This window comes from Strix uralensis, chromosome 1, assembly GCF_047716275.1.
Source record: "Strix uralensis isolate ZFMK-TIS-50842 chromosome 1, bStrUra1, whole genome shotgun sequence".
Classification (NCBI taxonomy): Eukaryota; Metazoa; Chordata; class Aves; order Strigiformes; family Strigidae; genus Strix; species Strix uralensis.
In genome coordinates, this window is record NC_133972.1 from 54,023,334 (window position 1) to 54,041,300 (window position 17,967).

Here is a 17,967-nt window from a genome sequence, read left to right on the forward strand (position 1 = left end):
CACTGATGAGTCTCATTCATTCATTCCCTAGCGCTACAAGATTAAATCCCCAAACCTAAATTAACCGTTGCTTTAAGACAGCTTTTAGAAGCTACATGCAATCACCCATTCTGAATACAAAAAAAACTTACTCAATCCAAACAGTGATATCTAGCAAAATCCTAATGTCAGTTCTAAGTGAGATTAGAGATTAGATCATCCACATCAATTAGAGCAACCAATACTTTCAGTAAGTGAATAACCTAGTTGTAAATTAAGCAAGATCTTTCTGTAAATACAGCCAAAATGTAAACATCCCTCCGTAAAAGAGACCTGAAGAATAATGATAATACTTCATACCAAAATTCTTTTTACTATATTTTAAAGTGAACAGCTACAAAAGATAGGTTTAACAAAAAAACATGCCTCATTAAAACAGGGCTCTTGATCTAAGTAAACTTAAAATAAGAACTCTGAATCTCATCTAAAAACCCTAACTGTAAAAAACAAATGCTGAATTCAAGGACTGAAGATCGTCATGAGGTCTAAAGATGCTGGTTGCCGCTGTCCAGACTACTTGGTCTTCTTCAAAAGGAAAAACTCCAAAAATCAATGAAAGCTATTGCCCCTGAAGCTATTCTACAGTTTATTTAGAGGGAAGGAAAGGCAAAGATGTGGTAAACTGTTCAAGAAATCAAATCAAAGAAAAAGCTCTGGAAATATAGAAAGGCGGTTTGTTATAAATACAGATTAACTAAAACGAAGCTAGGAATTCAGAGGTGAAAGCACAAGAGTAGCATGCAAATGCGTCTACGGCTTGTCCGAGCTCTTACATCAAATACCACCATTTACACTCTTCACATGCAACATGCCAAATTAATAACGCTGTTTATTACTCAACACTGATTAAACGTAGGCATTAACAAAATCAGTAAGGAGCTGGTTTCATAGGTGAATTAAGTTATTCTCAGTCAATTCATAAAAACACCTCATGGTACCGATAGCCTATAAATTATAGGTCTCCTGAGTCCGTCTGATGTCACTTAATGGTTTAGTCCCATCCATTACCTGCTATAAACGAGCTCTCCTCAACTCCTCCCGACAGCCCGGCAGGTTTTAAACGCGAGGCGCAGCCGAAGCACCAGCCGTGATTAAACCCACTCTTTTCCCCCCGCCCTCTCACCCACCGCGGTACCCGCGGGGAGGTCTCCGCCCCGGGCCTGCCTCCCGCGGGCGCGGATCGAGATCTTCCCTCACGGTGCCGCCGCGGCTGCCAGGGGCCGCGGGAGCGCCGCAGCCCGAGGGGAACCCCCATGCGGAGAGCGGGGCACGGCCCCGCGGGGCTCCCCGCCGCCCGCCCGCCTCGCACGCCCCCGGGGCGCTCACCGGGGGGGCGAGGAGGGGGCGGGGGCCATCTTGGAACTGGCGCCCCGCGCGGGGGGCACGGACCCCCCCCTCCCACAACCCTGGGGCCGAGCCCCCACAGTCCGGCACCTGCCACATCCCCTCACTCGCCAGCCGATCCCCCCAGCCCCGCGGTCCCGCCGGTACAGTGCAACCTCGCCGCGCCCCCCCGAGACCCCGACCCCGGGGGGGGAACGCGGGGCCCCCCCGCCGGCTCGCGGACTCCCGCACGCGTCCCGAGGAGGCGCTTGCGCGCCGCGGAGCCGCGGCTCGTACCTGCGGCCGGGCCTCCCGGGTGCCGGCGGGCGGGCGGACGCGCCCCAGCCTCCCTCTACCCCCGGAGCCGCGCGCCCTGGCTCCCCATTGCCGCCGCCGCGCTGGGCTGGGCTGGGCCGGGCCGGGCCGGGCGCGCCGGGCCCCTCCCACCGGGGCGGGGCTCCGCGCCGCGCGGAGCCCAACAGCCGCTCGCCCCCCGCCCCGCCGCCGCACACAGACACACGCCAAGGAAAGGCTCGCGCGCCATTGGTTGGAGGAGGGAGGACGGCGGGAGGCGGAGCGCCGATTGGCCGCGGGGCAAGGCGGTGGCCCACCCCGCGGAGGTCGCGTGACGCCGGGTGGCGGGGGCTCGGCGGCGGCGGGTCCCCGCGAGTCCGGCGGCTCCGTGGCCGTCGTGCTGCCGGGGCCCTCGTGCGTCAGCGTGATTGTGCCTTCTCGCAGTTCGGGGTTGGGGACTTTCTGCAGCGTGGCAGAACCTGGGGGTGGGGGAGTCCGCGGGCAGTCTGCCGCGGGAGCCGAGACCTGCCTGTTCCCGCCGCGGTAGCTGGTCACGCGGCGTGGCGGGTGTCCCGCACCAGGGACTCGGCTGTGGTCCGGGCCCTCGCTGGTGTGGGACCTCCTGGCGCTGCGTGGCGACGGAACAGCCCGGGGGACAGCGGGGGCCGTCACAGATACTGTGATCGGTATCTGGTTTCGGCCTCCCGCCTGAGAGGACCGCAAGGCCGCGCAAGGGAGATAATTTTCTGGAGTTTGTAGAGGGTGTGCTCGGGGGAGCCAGGGCGGACGAGCAGGATGCGCAAGGCCGTCAGGTAGGGGCTGAGAGATGAGCAGGGCTCGGTAGCTGACCAGGGCGGTGGTGGCTTCAACAGAAGAACAGGCTGCAGCCCTCTCTGCACGTGAAAGGATGATACTTTATTCATTCAGTGAATCTATTCTTAATGGGTTTAATTTTCATATAATAAAATACACCAAGTATTCTGCCAGCCTTTTCCAAGTGACGGAATTCACTGGTGTTACAGATAGGTGTGCTTGCAGCAGCAGGGCTGTCTGATGGCCAGCGTTTAGTGCACTGGACAGCCACCTTGCAGAAGTGTGACCCTAGCCTGCACCAGGCTGTACTGATACTAGTTCTTGGCTAATCTCAAAATACGTCATTACTGGTGGTTTTGGACAGCTTTAATTCTGTATTTAGCGGGACTTTTCCTGCATAGCCTTCAAGTAACATTTTGAGTGAAGTGTTTAGTTGTGACAAAAATTCATTGTGACAAGTAAACACTTCCAGAAGACTATTAGTTTCTTACAATTTCCTATCATTTCTCAAGGCAGGTCTTTTATTACCAGACACATAAAGTTGTGTAGTGTATAATGCAACTAATTTCACTCAACCTCCTCTGACATTTGTTCCTGTTCAATTTAAAATTATTGTGTTTCGGCACACTACAGGATTACATGATTTCCTTATGCTGTCCATTAGTTTTTGTTTAGATCAGCAAATCATTAACAATTACTTCCTTCTTATCCATGTCTTCAAAGACCTGGGACATGATCCTTCCTTTTGTGATCCATCAGCAGCTGAAGCATTCCTGAAAAGAAACCGGTTGAACATATGTGGTTAGTTTTGGAATAAATTATTCTCAAAGACAGTAGAGTAGCTACAATGCTTAGAGGTGCTAGACACCTCAAAAGGTAGCCCAGTTTCTGGATGGATACATATTTTTTGTGTTTTTGAGATCATATTTTAAATATTCATCTCCCTTTCCTTTTAAATAAGTATTTCACAAGATTAAACAAGTGCCAAGCTAATAATTTCCTTCTTTTTATGCTAAGTACAATCCAAGTACTTTTTCATATCTTAAGACTTAACCTCACTTGGAAAATTAGTTTTTAAAAAAAAACAAAACAGTTCTGAGCTCTGATATTTTATATGCAAACTTTTAGTTGAGGCCAGGCTGTTATAGGAGAAACTTAAATTGCCCAGGATGAAAGTGCTGACAGACACTAAGCAACAAAACTCCAAAACAAGGCTTCTGGCCAGAAAGATGAATTGCCATTGTACCCATCCAAGTATTACCCTTCTTTTCCTATTGTAGGGTTTGACAAAACTCAGTTGAGCCCTCCATCGGTTTTGAAAAAGGGCGTATTCTGCACAAACCCAAAACAAAGCAACTTCTGTAAGCTGAATGCTCCTATGTGATAGCAAATGAGATAAAACTAAGGAGAGACCAAAGAGCTCTCCACAGGTCAGTGCTTTTTCCAAACCCAAGGGAGACAATCATCTCCAGAGGACATACTCCAGCATGACTTTAGTTAAGAAGAACTAAGCATCCCAACACCATTAAACTAGTCCAAATCTGAGAGTCGAAGAGCCAGACTAGCAACAGATAGCTACAGGGTTAAATTTAGGCAGGTTAGATGCCCTTCTACCATTAATTTCCTCCCAGGGGTTTCTCTTGTGGAGAAGGAGAGGAAGAAATAAGACACTTAAGCTGTTGTGACATGCAAGTCCCCACAACACTTTAGACATGACTGATATGGCTGGGGGATTTTCTTCTGTTTTGCTGACATGGGTGGAAATCTGCAGAAGTAGCATCCTGCATCTCTCTCAGGGCAATGCAGCAGTAGAAAGACATCTCAGGTGGTACCACATCTGCAGATCACTGTAGGCCCACAGAATCTTCCTGGTTGCCTCTGAAGATCTAACCGATCACATGGTGTTGGCACATCTCTCTTCAGTTGCTAAGTTGTTGTTACAAGGCAGCTAAAACATATTAAATACTTTCCTAAAATTATTTTTCCATGCAGGCAATTGCTGTATCTGGCACAAAGATGTTATATGATCATTAATGGGAAGCGAAACTGAGCCAGTTTCTCTTCAAAATGTGGGACGATTTGAGAACTCCTGCCTTAAATATGTTTAGCTCTGTGTGTGTGTTGAGACTGCTTTGGTGTTCTTCACCTCCTGACTCTGACACTTTCGCTGTGCATAGCTGAGATTCTTGCATAATTTAACAGAGCCATCTCAGGTGTCTCCCACTCTGTTCAGAGCATTCGAGCTGTGTCCTCCGGATTTTGGCACACAGCTTGTATCACGTTACATTTACAGAAGAGTTTACCAGACTTGCTTATTTAGAAAATTTCCTAGAGAACAGGGTGGGGGTTTTTTTAAACACATGTATTTGAATGGCTCCCAAAATATTTGACAGCTGTTTCCAGTCAAGTTTTTTATTTCCTTGATTTTAGTCTGATACAAGTATAATCAATATTACTCAATTTTCTGTCTCAAATTCCAGCATTGTTGGTGCAAATGAAATAGTTGTAAACATCTTTTTTTTTTTTTTTCTGATGTGTTGTAAATGCTTGCTGGGTTTTTTGTGTTACTGTTTCATCTTCATAATATTCCAGCAGACAGGCTTGTGGCTAGCGGGAAGGATTGGCTGAATGGAACTGGAACCAGCAAAAAATCTGTTTCAGTCATTGCAAACTGAGGATACTGGAAAATATGTAAAAATAGATTCATTTATTAAAAGCATATTTATTTTGTTTTCTCACTTTTTCCTATTATAATTGCAAAACCTTCTGAAATGTGTTGTTCAGCAAAATTCTGAAGTATATCTAGGTACAGTAAATTAATTATGCAAATGATTTCATGGAAAGAACATGCACATTCATGTGTACACATTATATGCCTGGTCTTCCAATTAGAGATGCAACCTGTAGTAAAATCCTAGTTTGTTACAGCAAAGGAGTGCTCTAGAGACTCCAGATTTCTGACTGATGTGGTAGAAATCTGTCATGTTTGTGTAGGGCACACGGAGCTTGAATACATTAATATGAATAAATATTAAAATATGTTAAACATTATTTTTTGTGGGTTTAGGTTGTTTTCCTGAGGAAACAGGGCTTATGATATTTTGATGTTCATGAGCAATCTCTCTGTGAGTCCCCCTTAGCAATTTCTGAATTTTTCTAGCTGCACTCAAGGTAATTTTAACTTTCTGCTTTCATTATGTTTATAAAAATCTCAACATATATCAGGCTTCTTCCCTTCAACTTGTAAACTTTTGCTGTCTATAGAGTTCTCAGTATTTTACTGTGAGGCCACCTTTACGATTTTCTGGTATATGAGAATTTCTCCTCAAAATCCAGCTATCATAAAGGTACACACATGATATAGGCAGACATCTTCAGGTCTCACCTTTTTATTCTTCTACATGCTCAATGAGCTTGCCATGGCTATTTTTGCTGTGCATAAGCTATTTTGAATATTCATACAGTTCTGATAAATAACCAAGCTCAGTTTTGTCCCTTCACCAAATATGTCTCATTCTTCTTGCTCAGTATTACAGTCTTCCTTACTGCAAACCACATTGATATCCCTTCTGCCATTCATAACATCAGCTTCTCACTTACTTACAAATTAAAAACTAAATAAAGTCGATTGAGCAGAAATACAACAATTTGTCTCACAACAATTTACCTGTTAGATTTATATTTCAAATTCTGTTTTACTTTGAATTCTTTCTAGGATGTCTTCCTCATGATCTTGCTTCCAAACCATACCAGATAAGCCGTTCTGTAGGTTTTATGTTCTTTCATCCAATTTCATGCTACTGATACATAAACTTGTCCAATCACCAGGCTATAGTCCAATTTGCTGAACTTTGCAATATATCCATTGATGCTACTCCATCCGACTTGAGAAGTTCTGTCAGAGCCTTCTCTGACTTGGAGTCTTCCTGATCTGAAAAGTTAATTATATTAATTATGAATGCTATTTCAGGTTTAATGGTGGCAGTTCTCCAACCCATATAATTCAACAGTTTTTCATAAAATTCCTCATTGTATAATCAGTGCCTTGGTTTTCATACTAGAATCTCACATGTTAATGATTTATTAATTCTGTCTTGCAGTTAAATCACTACCATTATTGACATGCAGAAATCAAACATCTCAGTTTTGCTGCCGCCTCCTGATCCCTGGCACACCTACTGTCTTACTTAATCTTGTTTAATGGTTTGGATTTGCTTAACTAAGCCACCTACCGCCACCAAACTGCACTGAACCAAAAGCAGACATATCCTTCATACTCCTTAATACTCATATTTTAATACAGTGCTTGGAGAGGAGAAAAACTCACAGTTGAAACTAAGAACAAAAAAACGAATGTCTGCAATGCTTCTAAATGAAGGTACTTATGAGTTAAATGCTGATGTTGAAGTCTCTTATAAAACAACTTCAGGATTTGTGGAGGAGTTGTGAAAGAATTAAAACCATAATGAATGTGAAATTTAGGATGTATCATGCCTAATTAGGCTTCCACTTTATTTTGGTGAACTCCTAGGAGGGTGAACTGTTTGCATCATGAGATAGTTAAAATGTCACTGCTTACTTTATCTTTCCTGACAGTTACAGAAAACTATTATTAATGAATTTGGATATGGCTGCAAGCCAAGAATATGCTGTTTTGTGAGTGTGATCCTGCACGTGCATTTTAGTCTTCCACTCACAGACTAAGGAGAACTCTGAGCTCAGAGATCAGTCAGAAGCTAGGGAGTATGATCCACCAGTCACACATGTGCTTTTGAATGGCAGACAGAAGTATGAAGAAGAGTAGAATTTGGTTGGATTAGCAGCTATCATTTCATTTGAATTTGCTACCTGACTGCCTGATCTCATTTCCCTACATTTTCTCTGCTAAACCCTGTCTAATCCCCCCTTGCAGTTGGGAGGCAGACTGCACCTGTGCAAACCAGAGCTAAGGCAACGAGCACAACTGGCTGCTCCTTTCCCTTTGGGCAGTGCATGGCTATAGAATGGAAAACAGATAGTCCTTTGGTATTGTCTTAAATTATCACCATGTACTGTTGACAGTACTGGGTCTAACCTTTAGGGAATGTGTTAGAAAAGAGGCAACTGCTCAGGTACAGACAGGACACCAAGATTAACAGGAAATATACAACTGTAATCTCTCAAAAGCACATAATCTAATAAAGAAGAGGAAGACATGTACTTTTTCACAAACTGGCATACACTTGTGGCATATTCTGAGTTTAAAACTTCTCTAATAAATCAGTGATACTGTACTAACAGGAAAATGGGGTAACTCATGCTGAGTGCCTCTAGCAAACAGTCTGTTCAGAGAAAAGAGGTTTTCTTTGGAGCTAACCTGGCCGTCCCAATTCACAAATGTTGTTATGTATGTGGCTGCAAATTGGGGAATATCAGAACTGGGGAGATGGCAGTCCAGAACAGGCAAAAGATACCAGTCCTGTGAATGTCTCCCTAATTAAACTATGTTACAGCAGCCATAATGCCCAAGAAGCACCACCAGCACTTGTGCATTTAGTGAGTAGTAGACAGGATCTTTCTAGGCTGAAAAATGAGCACCTATTACTGATGAGATGCTCATTATCAGTCCAGCTGTTATCAGTTGTTATTAAGCATACTCATTCTCTATCATTAAAATAACATTTACTAGGAACTGAGCACCATGTACTCCTCCAGGTATCAGGGAAGACCAGAAATTAATATAAAATTTCCTCCAAAAACTAGCAAGGTCTACACCTTTCTCTTACACCTATCAAGGTGTGGTCAAGCCTACCATTAAAATCAGGGTTGCACCCAGCTGTGTTGCATTTAGTCTGTACCAAAAGACCACAACAGTACCAGCTTTAGAGCTTCCTGATATGTGCCAGATGCCTTAGCACAAGCTCCTGTGCTCATTCATTGGATCTGGATGACTCAAGCACAGGCAAATGCCTTGCAGGCAGTAGTGTGATAGTCTCAGATTTACCTGTTTCTCAGTACAAGCAGAGATGTTTTGAGCTCAGGCTGCAGCAGAGCTCACATCCAGAAAAGTGGATCACGGGTGTCTTCTACATAAATCCACTGGAAAACATGTTCTTCCTTCCCAGGTGAAGTAGTTGTTGCCTCTCAGACTTCCCAGAACTCTTCCTCTGTGCTCGAGCACAAGCTCTTACCTGTGAAAGGCGATTTAGACTCAACAGCACTATGAGCCACTCAGGATCAGTAGCAATAGGGACCGTAAGTCTGGCCAGAGCTGGTGAATGCCATACTCTTCCTTCCTCACACTCCTCTTGTGCCAGCTCTGGAGACGGCTGAATTAGGAGCTCTACTCTTTCTGCGAGTGGAAGATTAGTGCCTTCTTAACATGACTGGGAGAAAGGCAAGTGGCTGCAACTCAGTTCTGTCCTTTTGTCTGTGAGTGGTGGTCTTTCCAAGTCAACATTTTTACCTCTCTAGGCTGGATAACACGGTGTGGTTCTTCAGTTTCTATTTTCAATTAACTCATCTAGGGTGAATTGTAAGCAGGCTGGCTGTGCTTGCTGCCTGCCAGCACAAGCTAGACAATCTAGTGCAAAATCTCATTATCAGTCTTTTATTTTAAACTCACTTAAACTCTAGTACTGTTCAGGTCTGCCAAAAGTGCCAGTGTCTGTATAGAGGAATGGTCTTTTCTGTCTGATGAGTACCTTTATCCCCACTTTGCTCTTTTTTTGGGCATGTATGTGTACATATAAGGGAGGGGTGGGAGAAAGGAACAGCTCCCCTAAGAGACAAACATCCATTTCTCTTCCTAAGCTGGAAACCTATTTAAATCTGCTTGCTGGGCATCAGCCCTTCAGCTGATTCCCAACACATGCACAAGGTAGGGTGAGCAGCCCTGCCACGTTTTTAAAGAGCCCACACGGTCTGTTACGCAGGGTTTGACATTTCCGACGCAAGAACCAATTTTCAAGTGTTTGTGCCAGGCCACACTGATTCAGACTGGAAAAGTCTATACTGATTGTCTGCATCACTTCTTGCCTGGAGAAAATATCAGCTGAAGTGTTTAGTCACTACTGAAATGAAATGTAGGAAGTGTATATTCTTTTTCAATATGAAAAAATCCAACTTTTTATGGAGAAAGTTTGCTTTGAAATTGAGTGAGGGAGGCCTTTGTCAGATGCTTTTTACTGCACTAAAGAAAATCTACTCTAATTTGGCCAAATTTTAGGGTATTTTAAATCTCAGTTTATGGAGACACTTGCTACTGCTTAAGGGTTAAGACTGTCCCAGAGCAAGCTTGTGCCTCTCACAGTTACAGTCCTGTTGTTTGTGCATCCACAGTTCAAATAAGGCTCTCCAGCCCCTCTCAGCTCCTAGCCTGGACATGCACTCTCTCTACAAAGCTGTTACACATGCTGCAGCCCAGGATTACACGATGGAGACAGAATTTCCCAATAATGGTTGTTTCCAGCTGCTACACGCTGAGCTGGAGCCAAGCAACGAATGGAGAGCAGGGACACTTTCCTGCACTTTCGGTGACCTCTCTGTTGGCATCTAGGCAATGTGAAGGAAGAAGCTATCTGATTCAGAGGCAGGCAGAGCAAGAGCCAGATCTAAGGCCTTGCTGTGGAGAACCAGCAGGCTGTACTGGAAGTAGGAGCATGTGGGGTGAAAACTGGGACTTGCAGAGAAGGCAGATATTCAGGATTGGCAGGACAGGAATACTGTTTTGAATCCACCAAAGGAAATGACAACTGGCAGAGGCTGAAGATATCCAGAACAAGAATATTAGGGTTGTAGGCTAAAGGGATGGCAGAGGTGAACGTAGGGTGGAGGAAACAAATTGCCCAAGAAACTGAGGCACAAGAAAAAGAAACTGATAGAGAAGTTGGGATGGAGAGGGAAGGCGTACTGAGGAAAGAGACGGGCACTAGAAACCAGCGGAGGTGGGTAGCGCTGGCAAGTGGATGGAGTGAGCAGTCCCAGATGGGAGAGAGCCAGGCAAAAGACCCAGGAGAGAGTTCAGATTACGTGGGCTAGGAGATGTGGAGTGTAGGCTCAGCTGGTAGTTTGAATATGAGGGATTGTTTTTAATGACTGTTGGTGAACAAAACAAATAAGGCAACAGTTGCAACAAAACAAAAAGTAGCCAAATTATCTTCTTATTGACAAAGGCCTGTAAGTGTACACTCTGAGAAGACAAGAGCGAGGCCAGCACATGAGCAGCTGCCCAGCCTGAACACAGGATCCACCCTCACACCACTCGCATTCTGGGCTGGCTGCTGCACCTCCTCCCGGCACTGTCAGACTGCACAGGGGACCATGCTGTGCCTGCTCGACCGGCTTTAGCAGGGATGTGGGAGCCCACGGTGGCAAGGTTTGCTGATGGCAAGAGTTCCTGGAAGTGACATTGTTGCTGACATGGTGAGTCAATGAAGTCACCTGCTACGTGTGCATCTTTTCCAGGGTGGATCCTCTAGATCTTTCAGTGTGATTTTTATTTGCTCTTCATTTGCCACAACTTGGTGGTCAGGCTCTTGGCTGCATTCTGATGCCAGATATTAGGTGGAGAGGTTTTGGCTATCTTGGGTAATAATATGGCTTTTACTGATTTTGATCTACCAATAATAATAATCATGACAAGATAAAAATGGTGAAATCTGCTCCCGATGAAATATATCACAGGATGTAGCACTCATCAGATGAGTAGCAGACAATGATTATTGTAGACTCTTGTGCTTATTTTGGAAATAGTTCCTGATCTTCCTCCTCTGACCAATGCATATGGCCATGATTGTGAGTGCTCAAGCTAGGCTGATCCTCTTACTCTGGATTGTGTTTAACAAAAACTCCAGCTGTCTCCAGGTTTCCTGTGTGCAGAAGGTTGTTAAGCCACACAGCCTTTGGCATACCTGATGCTGGTCTTCATTCGTCTCTGCAGCAACATGTCACTGTTTGGGTTGACTCAGTCTACTGTCATTTAAGATCAATCAGGTACCATCAGCATTTAAGAGTCTCTTATATGTGGTGTTTTGTAGACCATGAACAAATACATTCAATAAGGCTGGTGCTAGCACAGAGTGTTGTGGGAATCACTCTTCTAGAGCTCCAGGTGTGGCCCACAGCCCCATGGAAATGTTTACTGCAGAGCGACACCTCAGTTGCCATTGATATTCCTTGAGGAAGGATGACTGAAGACCTCATCAGTGGACTAGTATGTCAGGTGGTGACAGGGGTTACTCTGAGCTGAAGTCAGCTACACTTTTCTCATTCCCTTGACAGTCCTTTTTAACATACTTAGCAATTGCAATGGTGGTGATGTTTTGTTCCAGCAGGAAATCTGACAAAGTGTCACTCACAAGACCTTATCAGGGCATGCTAGGGATGGTGCCTGTCCTGCCAGGAGAGTCAGCTCTAGGCACAGGTGGCTGCAGCTCAGGAGAGTGTTGGGCAGTGCTATTAAAGTGTCACCTTTGCCTTCATAGCTTTTTGACATATCATGGACATCCGGTCCTGCAGCATCAGATGGGTGTGGAGGTGGACAGACAGTGCTAATGTTTCTTTTCCAGTTTCTCTAGAAATTACAGCATTACATTGTCAAACCTGCATATTAAGTTAGATTAAAAGTATCCCCTAATTTCAGCTTGTGATTCTTAAGATATCTTTTTTCCTGGTGGTACCTAGTGCCATATATCACTTTGTACGTTCAAAGCACAGTTTCTGCATCCTTAGGTATGGCTATCTGTCTGAGTGTGTCTGGCAAATCAAATCTTAGGTTATCAAGTCAGCACCCAAAATGAGGGATATGAAATTAAAGACTAACACAATAAGAACTCCTCTGCTGGAACTCTCTAGCAGAAGCAGAGCAGACTCCAGTCCTCCAGGGACAGTGTTCTGCTATCTTAATTGTAAAGTAATCCTGTTTCTTCATGCAGTAGTCTCTGTCATTCACAGTTCATTTTCCAGTTTCAGCAACAATGGGAACAAGGGTCTGGCAGAAAACAGACACTTTTCGTTCAGAAACTGATTCATACCCACAGCAGGACTGAAAAACCAATATGCAATGTTGTAAGTAAAAACTATGCTAAAAGTTAAAATTACAGAATTAGCTTTGCCAAGTTTTAATGATTGACTGTGAAACATTAATATGGTTTGAATGTATTTTTTTCTGAATACAGATCTGTTTGTGTGCTCTACCTGTTTTATCAGCTCACATTCTTTCTCATCACAGAGGGGGCTGAGAACAAATTACAGGAGATAGGAAAAACAAGAATGTTAATTTAGACTAGTCTGTGCAGGCAACTGGGACATGCCAACATTGCCACTTCACTTCCATTTAGAATAGGAAAGCCCAACAGAAAGGGTTAAAGGACATTTTTGCAAAGAAATGCCTGGGAGCAGCTATGTTGCAATAAGTGTAAGACTGCACGTAGGCTGTTTTAGAAGTAAGGTTGTAGTCCCTCTATATAAGGCTTCTGCACCAGTAAAATATTATTTGGTTTTATAAAAAAGGATTGAAAGGTAGACTTAAAGTCGACTAGACTTTTCTTCATAAATATAGCTCACATAAACAGCATTAAACATAATTCACATGTAATTCTGGAGACGCCAGATCTGATCTTGCAGCAACTATGTGGTGGTTTCTACACTGAACAGACCAGGGAGAGAGGTGGAAGTGTCTGATTCCAGGTTGGTTATGCAGTACATGTGACAGCGTTTTGCTTGCAGTCAGTGTCACTGTGTGCAGATGGCCTTTAGTATGTTCTGCTTAAGGTACTATCTTGGGGAGCTCCTGCTTTTTGCACTGATTGGATGGCAGTTCAGAACCACTTTCTGGGGCACTTGCCAGACTCAGCATCAGAACTGAAGTGTTACAAAGTAGACAAATAAAATGCAAAAATATTGAGGGAAAACTTGTGGACCAAGTATGCTGCTTGCTAAACCTGTTTGTTTTCCTAGACACCAGCAAAGGCTGATGAAAAAGAGTCTTCTATAAAAACAAAAACAGCTTGTGTGTGCTATGTAATGTTTTTCCTTTCAGAATCAGTTTGGCAGTGTCTCTTTAATGTGCAGCACTGTAAACTTAAAAGAAATCTCATTATCAGCCTTCCTAGCCTTAAGCACTTCATCAAGTATTCCATGATTTCTGGCTTGCAGATGCTGCAGTTAAGGTGCTGAGTGGTGGGGTTTTGTTTGTGTTCCCTTAGGCCCTTTTCTTGTTTTTGTATGTGGCTATAAATATCTTACCCCTGAGAAAAGACATGAAAGTAATCATACAGACATTAATTAGATGCCATGTGATTTTTTTTTTTTTTCAAATTCTGGAGTCACAAAGCATAACTTTTAATTACCCATTTTTGTTTTGGGAATAGTAGTTTCTTCTTCAGACATATATCAACGTGATCAGAAATAACTTCTCCAGAATTCTTGATTTCCCCCGGCCAACTTTTAATAAATAAGGGAACGTTTATGCGTAAATCAAAGAGTTATGCACCCCTGAGTAAAAGTTCCAGTTCTTCTGTTGTGGGTCTCAGCACTGTACATCTATCATGTATTGTTCACAGAGATCCTCAAGACAGAGATCAAAAACTTATAGTTCATTTCAGTTCATTTTTTAACTTCTAAATTAAAGGCAGAAAACTTAATTCCAATGTAGTCATATTTAACTGGTTAAGTAACTTTTTTTAATCCCTTCCTCCACCCCAAAACAGTTGGTACAACAAAATCATATCACTTAATTTAAACTACATGCAGATAATATTACATGCTCATGATGCATATTCAGGTATTAAGGAGAAGACTCCTTTTTGCAAACAGTTTTGCAAAATCCAAGCATGTGACTTTGTTGGTGTGGTATTTTGGGTAGGTAGCGTTCATCAAAGTAGAAGCTAGTAGTGATCCACTGGTGTCAGAAACAGCTACAAATTGCTGAGACATAGGGTTGTCAGACAGAGGATCCATTGCAGCTAGGATTTACTTGTTACATTACTCCGGACTTCAAAACTACCTCTTGCAGTTCCATTCCCATCAGCATGCAGAAGATTATTGCAGAGCACAGGAGTATGTGAAATGGCTGCACTGCACAACTGCAGAACCTCCACTGTGTTTCAAAATAGCCAAGTGGAGGAGGAGGCTTTTGCAGAGGCTTCTGAAGGTGTCCTAATGACTTCTGGCCTTTGATATGCTTGGGTTAACCCAGTTCAGTTTCTCAGAACATACAAAATATTATAAGATTTTCTAGTGTCTATTTTCTTTCCTTTTCCCTTTCTAGTTTCTTTTCTCATTGTTTAGTTTCTAAAGAATCAAGGCTTAGATGTCTGTGTCTTCCCAATAATTCTTGGATTTGTTAGCAAGTTTTGATCAGAGTTGACACAGGTCTCAAAGATAAGTTTGAATTTACTCGGAGGTAAATTCAATTTTGTGGAAGCAGGTGGCTGATAGAGGAAAGAAATTACAATTGGCGACCCCACACCAAAAAACTGCAAGAGTTCAGCTATTATTAGATGTCAGAGAATCTGTTCAGGAGAGCAATGTCTGTCAGCACCCACACCATCATAAAAGCTTCCATCAGAATTTTGCATGGATGGAAAATGGGGGAATCACAGTGCAGATCCTTGGTGTAGAGAGTGTTGTACTATGGCCATTTCTTTGTCCGATATGAAAGCAGAGATGGACCATTAAATATGACATGCGTGCCCTCCTTTTGGTCCTGTGCTGTTCCAGTGTTCCCCAAGTGGCACCGCTGAAATTTCATTCCGGCCTCCCAACTTACCCACCAGAAGTTTATGGAATCAGATTTGAATGTCATGTATTTGCCATCCAAACCAGCAATTCAACTACCCCATGCCTGCTCTCCTAAATATGTACTGTAAAAAAGCTGTCCTGTCGTCATATGATATTTGCTATTTTAATTTGATTGCAGATGTTCCTGCACTCTCCTAAGGCTGGCTGTGTCTCTTTTACACTTGCTCTCATTTGCTTTTCCAGCCGGTATTCTTATCAGGAACACATTTGTCTGAATTAGTGGCACATCCATCCTATGACCATAAATTGGCATCTCACTAATTTAATTCTTACCTTAAATGAAAAGTTCTTAATTTCTCATAAATATTCTAAAACTGCTTGCTTTTCTAAGCTTTACATCTCTATAGAAATATAACTCTGGATTGTGACAAGTGGCTTTTGGGGTCCTTAGGACATAATGGTCTAGATGTCATAAAATCTGAAAGAAGACTACTTATAGTGATATTTTGCTGTTAGAAATTGCTACTATCAACAGTTCCAGACTGCCAAAGATTATGGATTAATCTGAAGAAAGAGATGCATCCTGGCAGGGTAGGCTTGGTGAATGCCATACAAATTATTCAGTTGTAAGCTGCTTTAGCGATCAGAGAATAAACTGCTGGGCTCAGAGAGAGAACTGGTAGTCACTCAGTGCGCACTGTGTTTCTCCTCAGTTTCTAATTTTGCAAATGATGTGAGAGCAGATCTAGAATGCTGGAAAGGTATTGACTAATACATGGATGATTGTGGAAGTGCTGGCTACTCTGGTCACAGATGTCTGTCTTTGGGAAAGGCCAACATTTAAAGCCATATAAAGGCATCTCACTGAGTATTTGAATTTTCAAGGCATTGAGCAACAATATCTCCCATCTGTGAAGAAAGAGCAAGAACACCAGTAGTGGCTGTTTTCAGTTACAGAGTCATATTTTTATGGAAGATAAGGGCGAATCACCAGTTTCCTAATTCTTCTCATTTTTTATATTTCAAGCCTATACCTTGAAAGTCCAAACTTTCCATAGCTGAAAATGAGCTTGAACTATACTTTCTGGCACTCTCAAAACGGTGTAATTCTGAATGCGCTGTCAGTGATCATCTACATTTTCACCATCTGCAAACAAAACTGCCACTGTCTTATCTTGTGGCACATGTGTTGGTCATTGACTGTGGGTATAGCAGCCACAGATCCTCTGATCACTTTCTCCCATCCTGGGTCTCTTTTGCTCCATCCCTGTCTTGCACCAGCTCTGCTGTATCACCATCTTCTTGTCTCAACCTTCCTCCCTTGTCCTATCGTCTCTATCCAGACACCTCTCCCTCTCCAGCCTGCCCCCTCCTTAGATGACCATTTCTTCTGGGTTGCCCTAGACCAGTAGCAGGGTCCAAAGGAGAAGAGGAGAAAACAGCTGAAGAAATGCCTTGGTCAGCCCTGGACTAGCACAGAATCACTGAAGGCAGGATCTTTGAAACACCAAGCTGTGAAGCTCTATCAAGACCAAACTGATCTTGCTCATGCCTGTAATTCAACCAGCCTGAGGTGGATTTCCAGAGTGGCTAAAGCACTCCTCCTGCCAAATTTCATGTTTTTCCTCCAAAGTATGGGGCCTTTGGGACTCTCTAAAGAAGGGGTTGCCGTTCTTTTTAATGTGAGGGAAACAGCACATTTTTCTTACACTTGTTGAAGAGCAAAACCATTTTGGCTGAAATTTTTATACACGCTCAGTCTGAGGCAATTCTTGATGCACACATGCTTCCCATGTATACAGCCTTAGGCAGACACCTGCTATGGAAAATGTGAGTCCTGGTGGCTCAAGTCTGACAACGGCATCAGCAATGGAAAATGTGGTCTAATAGTGGGAATTATCAGGCAGCAGTTAACAGGTGAGTTTTCTCAACACCACCCTAAATTATCCCTCCACTGAAAAGCTTTTAAAAGATTCAACAAACTTATTTGTCCTTTGCAGTAATTTTCCTCTTAAAAACCTTTGGCATGCACTTGTTCATATAAAATAACTATTTGCGGAAACAGAGGAAGTTAAAATCCCACCCATCCTTTTCTCTCCTGGTTTATTTATTTTCCATGTGAGATTAATGAGTTTCCTGCAACAGGGCTAGATCCGCTCACACATTGTGCAGATAAGTTAATATTTATTTCCTCTTCCAAAGGCGAGCAGACACCTTCATGTTCCCTGTTTTTTAAAAGCAGAGATCAGTGTACAGTATCTCAAATGACACTAAAATCAACCATCCTAAATTATAAAATGCTAGTTTTACATTGCCTACTGCTGTTAAGCAGACTGGTAAATCAGACTGAGCTGTACTGCTGGATGCTGACATGGAAGCTTAATTTAACTGGCTTAATTTATTTCACCAGCAGATACTTTGGAAAGAACACATCTGCTTCTTTAAAGGACTTTATTTAGTTTAGTGCCTGTCTCGTGTCAGGCTCAACTGCTGTGTGCAGTGAAGCTCATGGAGGCCAGTTTCCTACGGATCTCTCTCCCACGTCCCGCTTACCCTCCCAGTTCCTTCCTGCATCCTGGTGCCATCGCTCCTTCTCACGGCATCCCCAGGTGCCTGGGGGTCCCCTCTGGCAGAGCAGAGCCACCCGCCGCTCCTGCCCAGCTCCAGCTGGCCGGAGCCCCCTCTCTAGCAGGTGCAGTTGTCTTTGCCTGCTGGGGAGGCTGGGCATTCATCTCTCCCGTATACAACTACCAGGTTTCACTTTTGGACTTGCTC

The 17,967-nt window shown here is 43.6% G+C and overlaps 2 protein-coding genes across 4 annotated transcripts in view; both read right to left on the bottom strand.

Annotated features, from left to right (window-relative positions):
• MPP7 (MAGUK p55 scaffold protein 7) overlaps window positions 1-1,765 on the bottom strand; it is a 160,009-nt gene extending 158,244 nt beyond the window's left edge. For all 3 annotated transcript variants that reach the window (XR_012628747.1, XM_074866807.1, XM_074866785.1), the window contains exon 1: window positions 1,660-1,765. The gene's annotated coding sequence lies outside the window, so the exon portion shown is untranslated. The remainder of the gene's footprint in view (window positions 1-1,659) is intronic.
• Window positions 1,766-2,550: 785 nt separating this feature from the next.
• LOC141947617 (uncharacterized) overlaps window positions 2,551-17,967 on the bottom strand; it is a 42,153-nt gene continuing 26,736 nt past the window's right edge. The window contains exon 4 of the mRNA XM_074879300.1: window positions 2,551-3,242. Coding sequence (XP_074735401.1) covers window positions 3,164-3,242 — 79 coding nt within the window. The 3' untranslated portion in view covers window positions 2,551-3,163. The remainder of the gene's footprint in view (window positions 3,243-17,967) is intronic.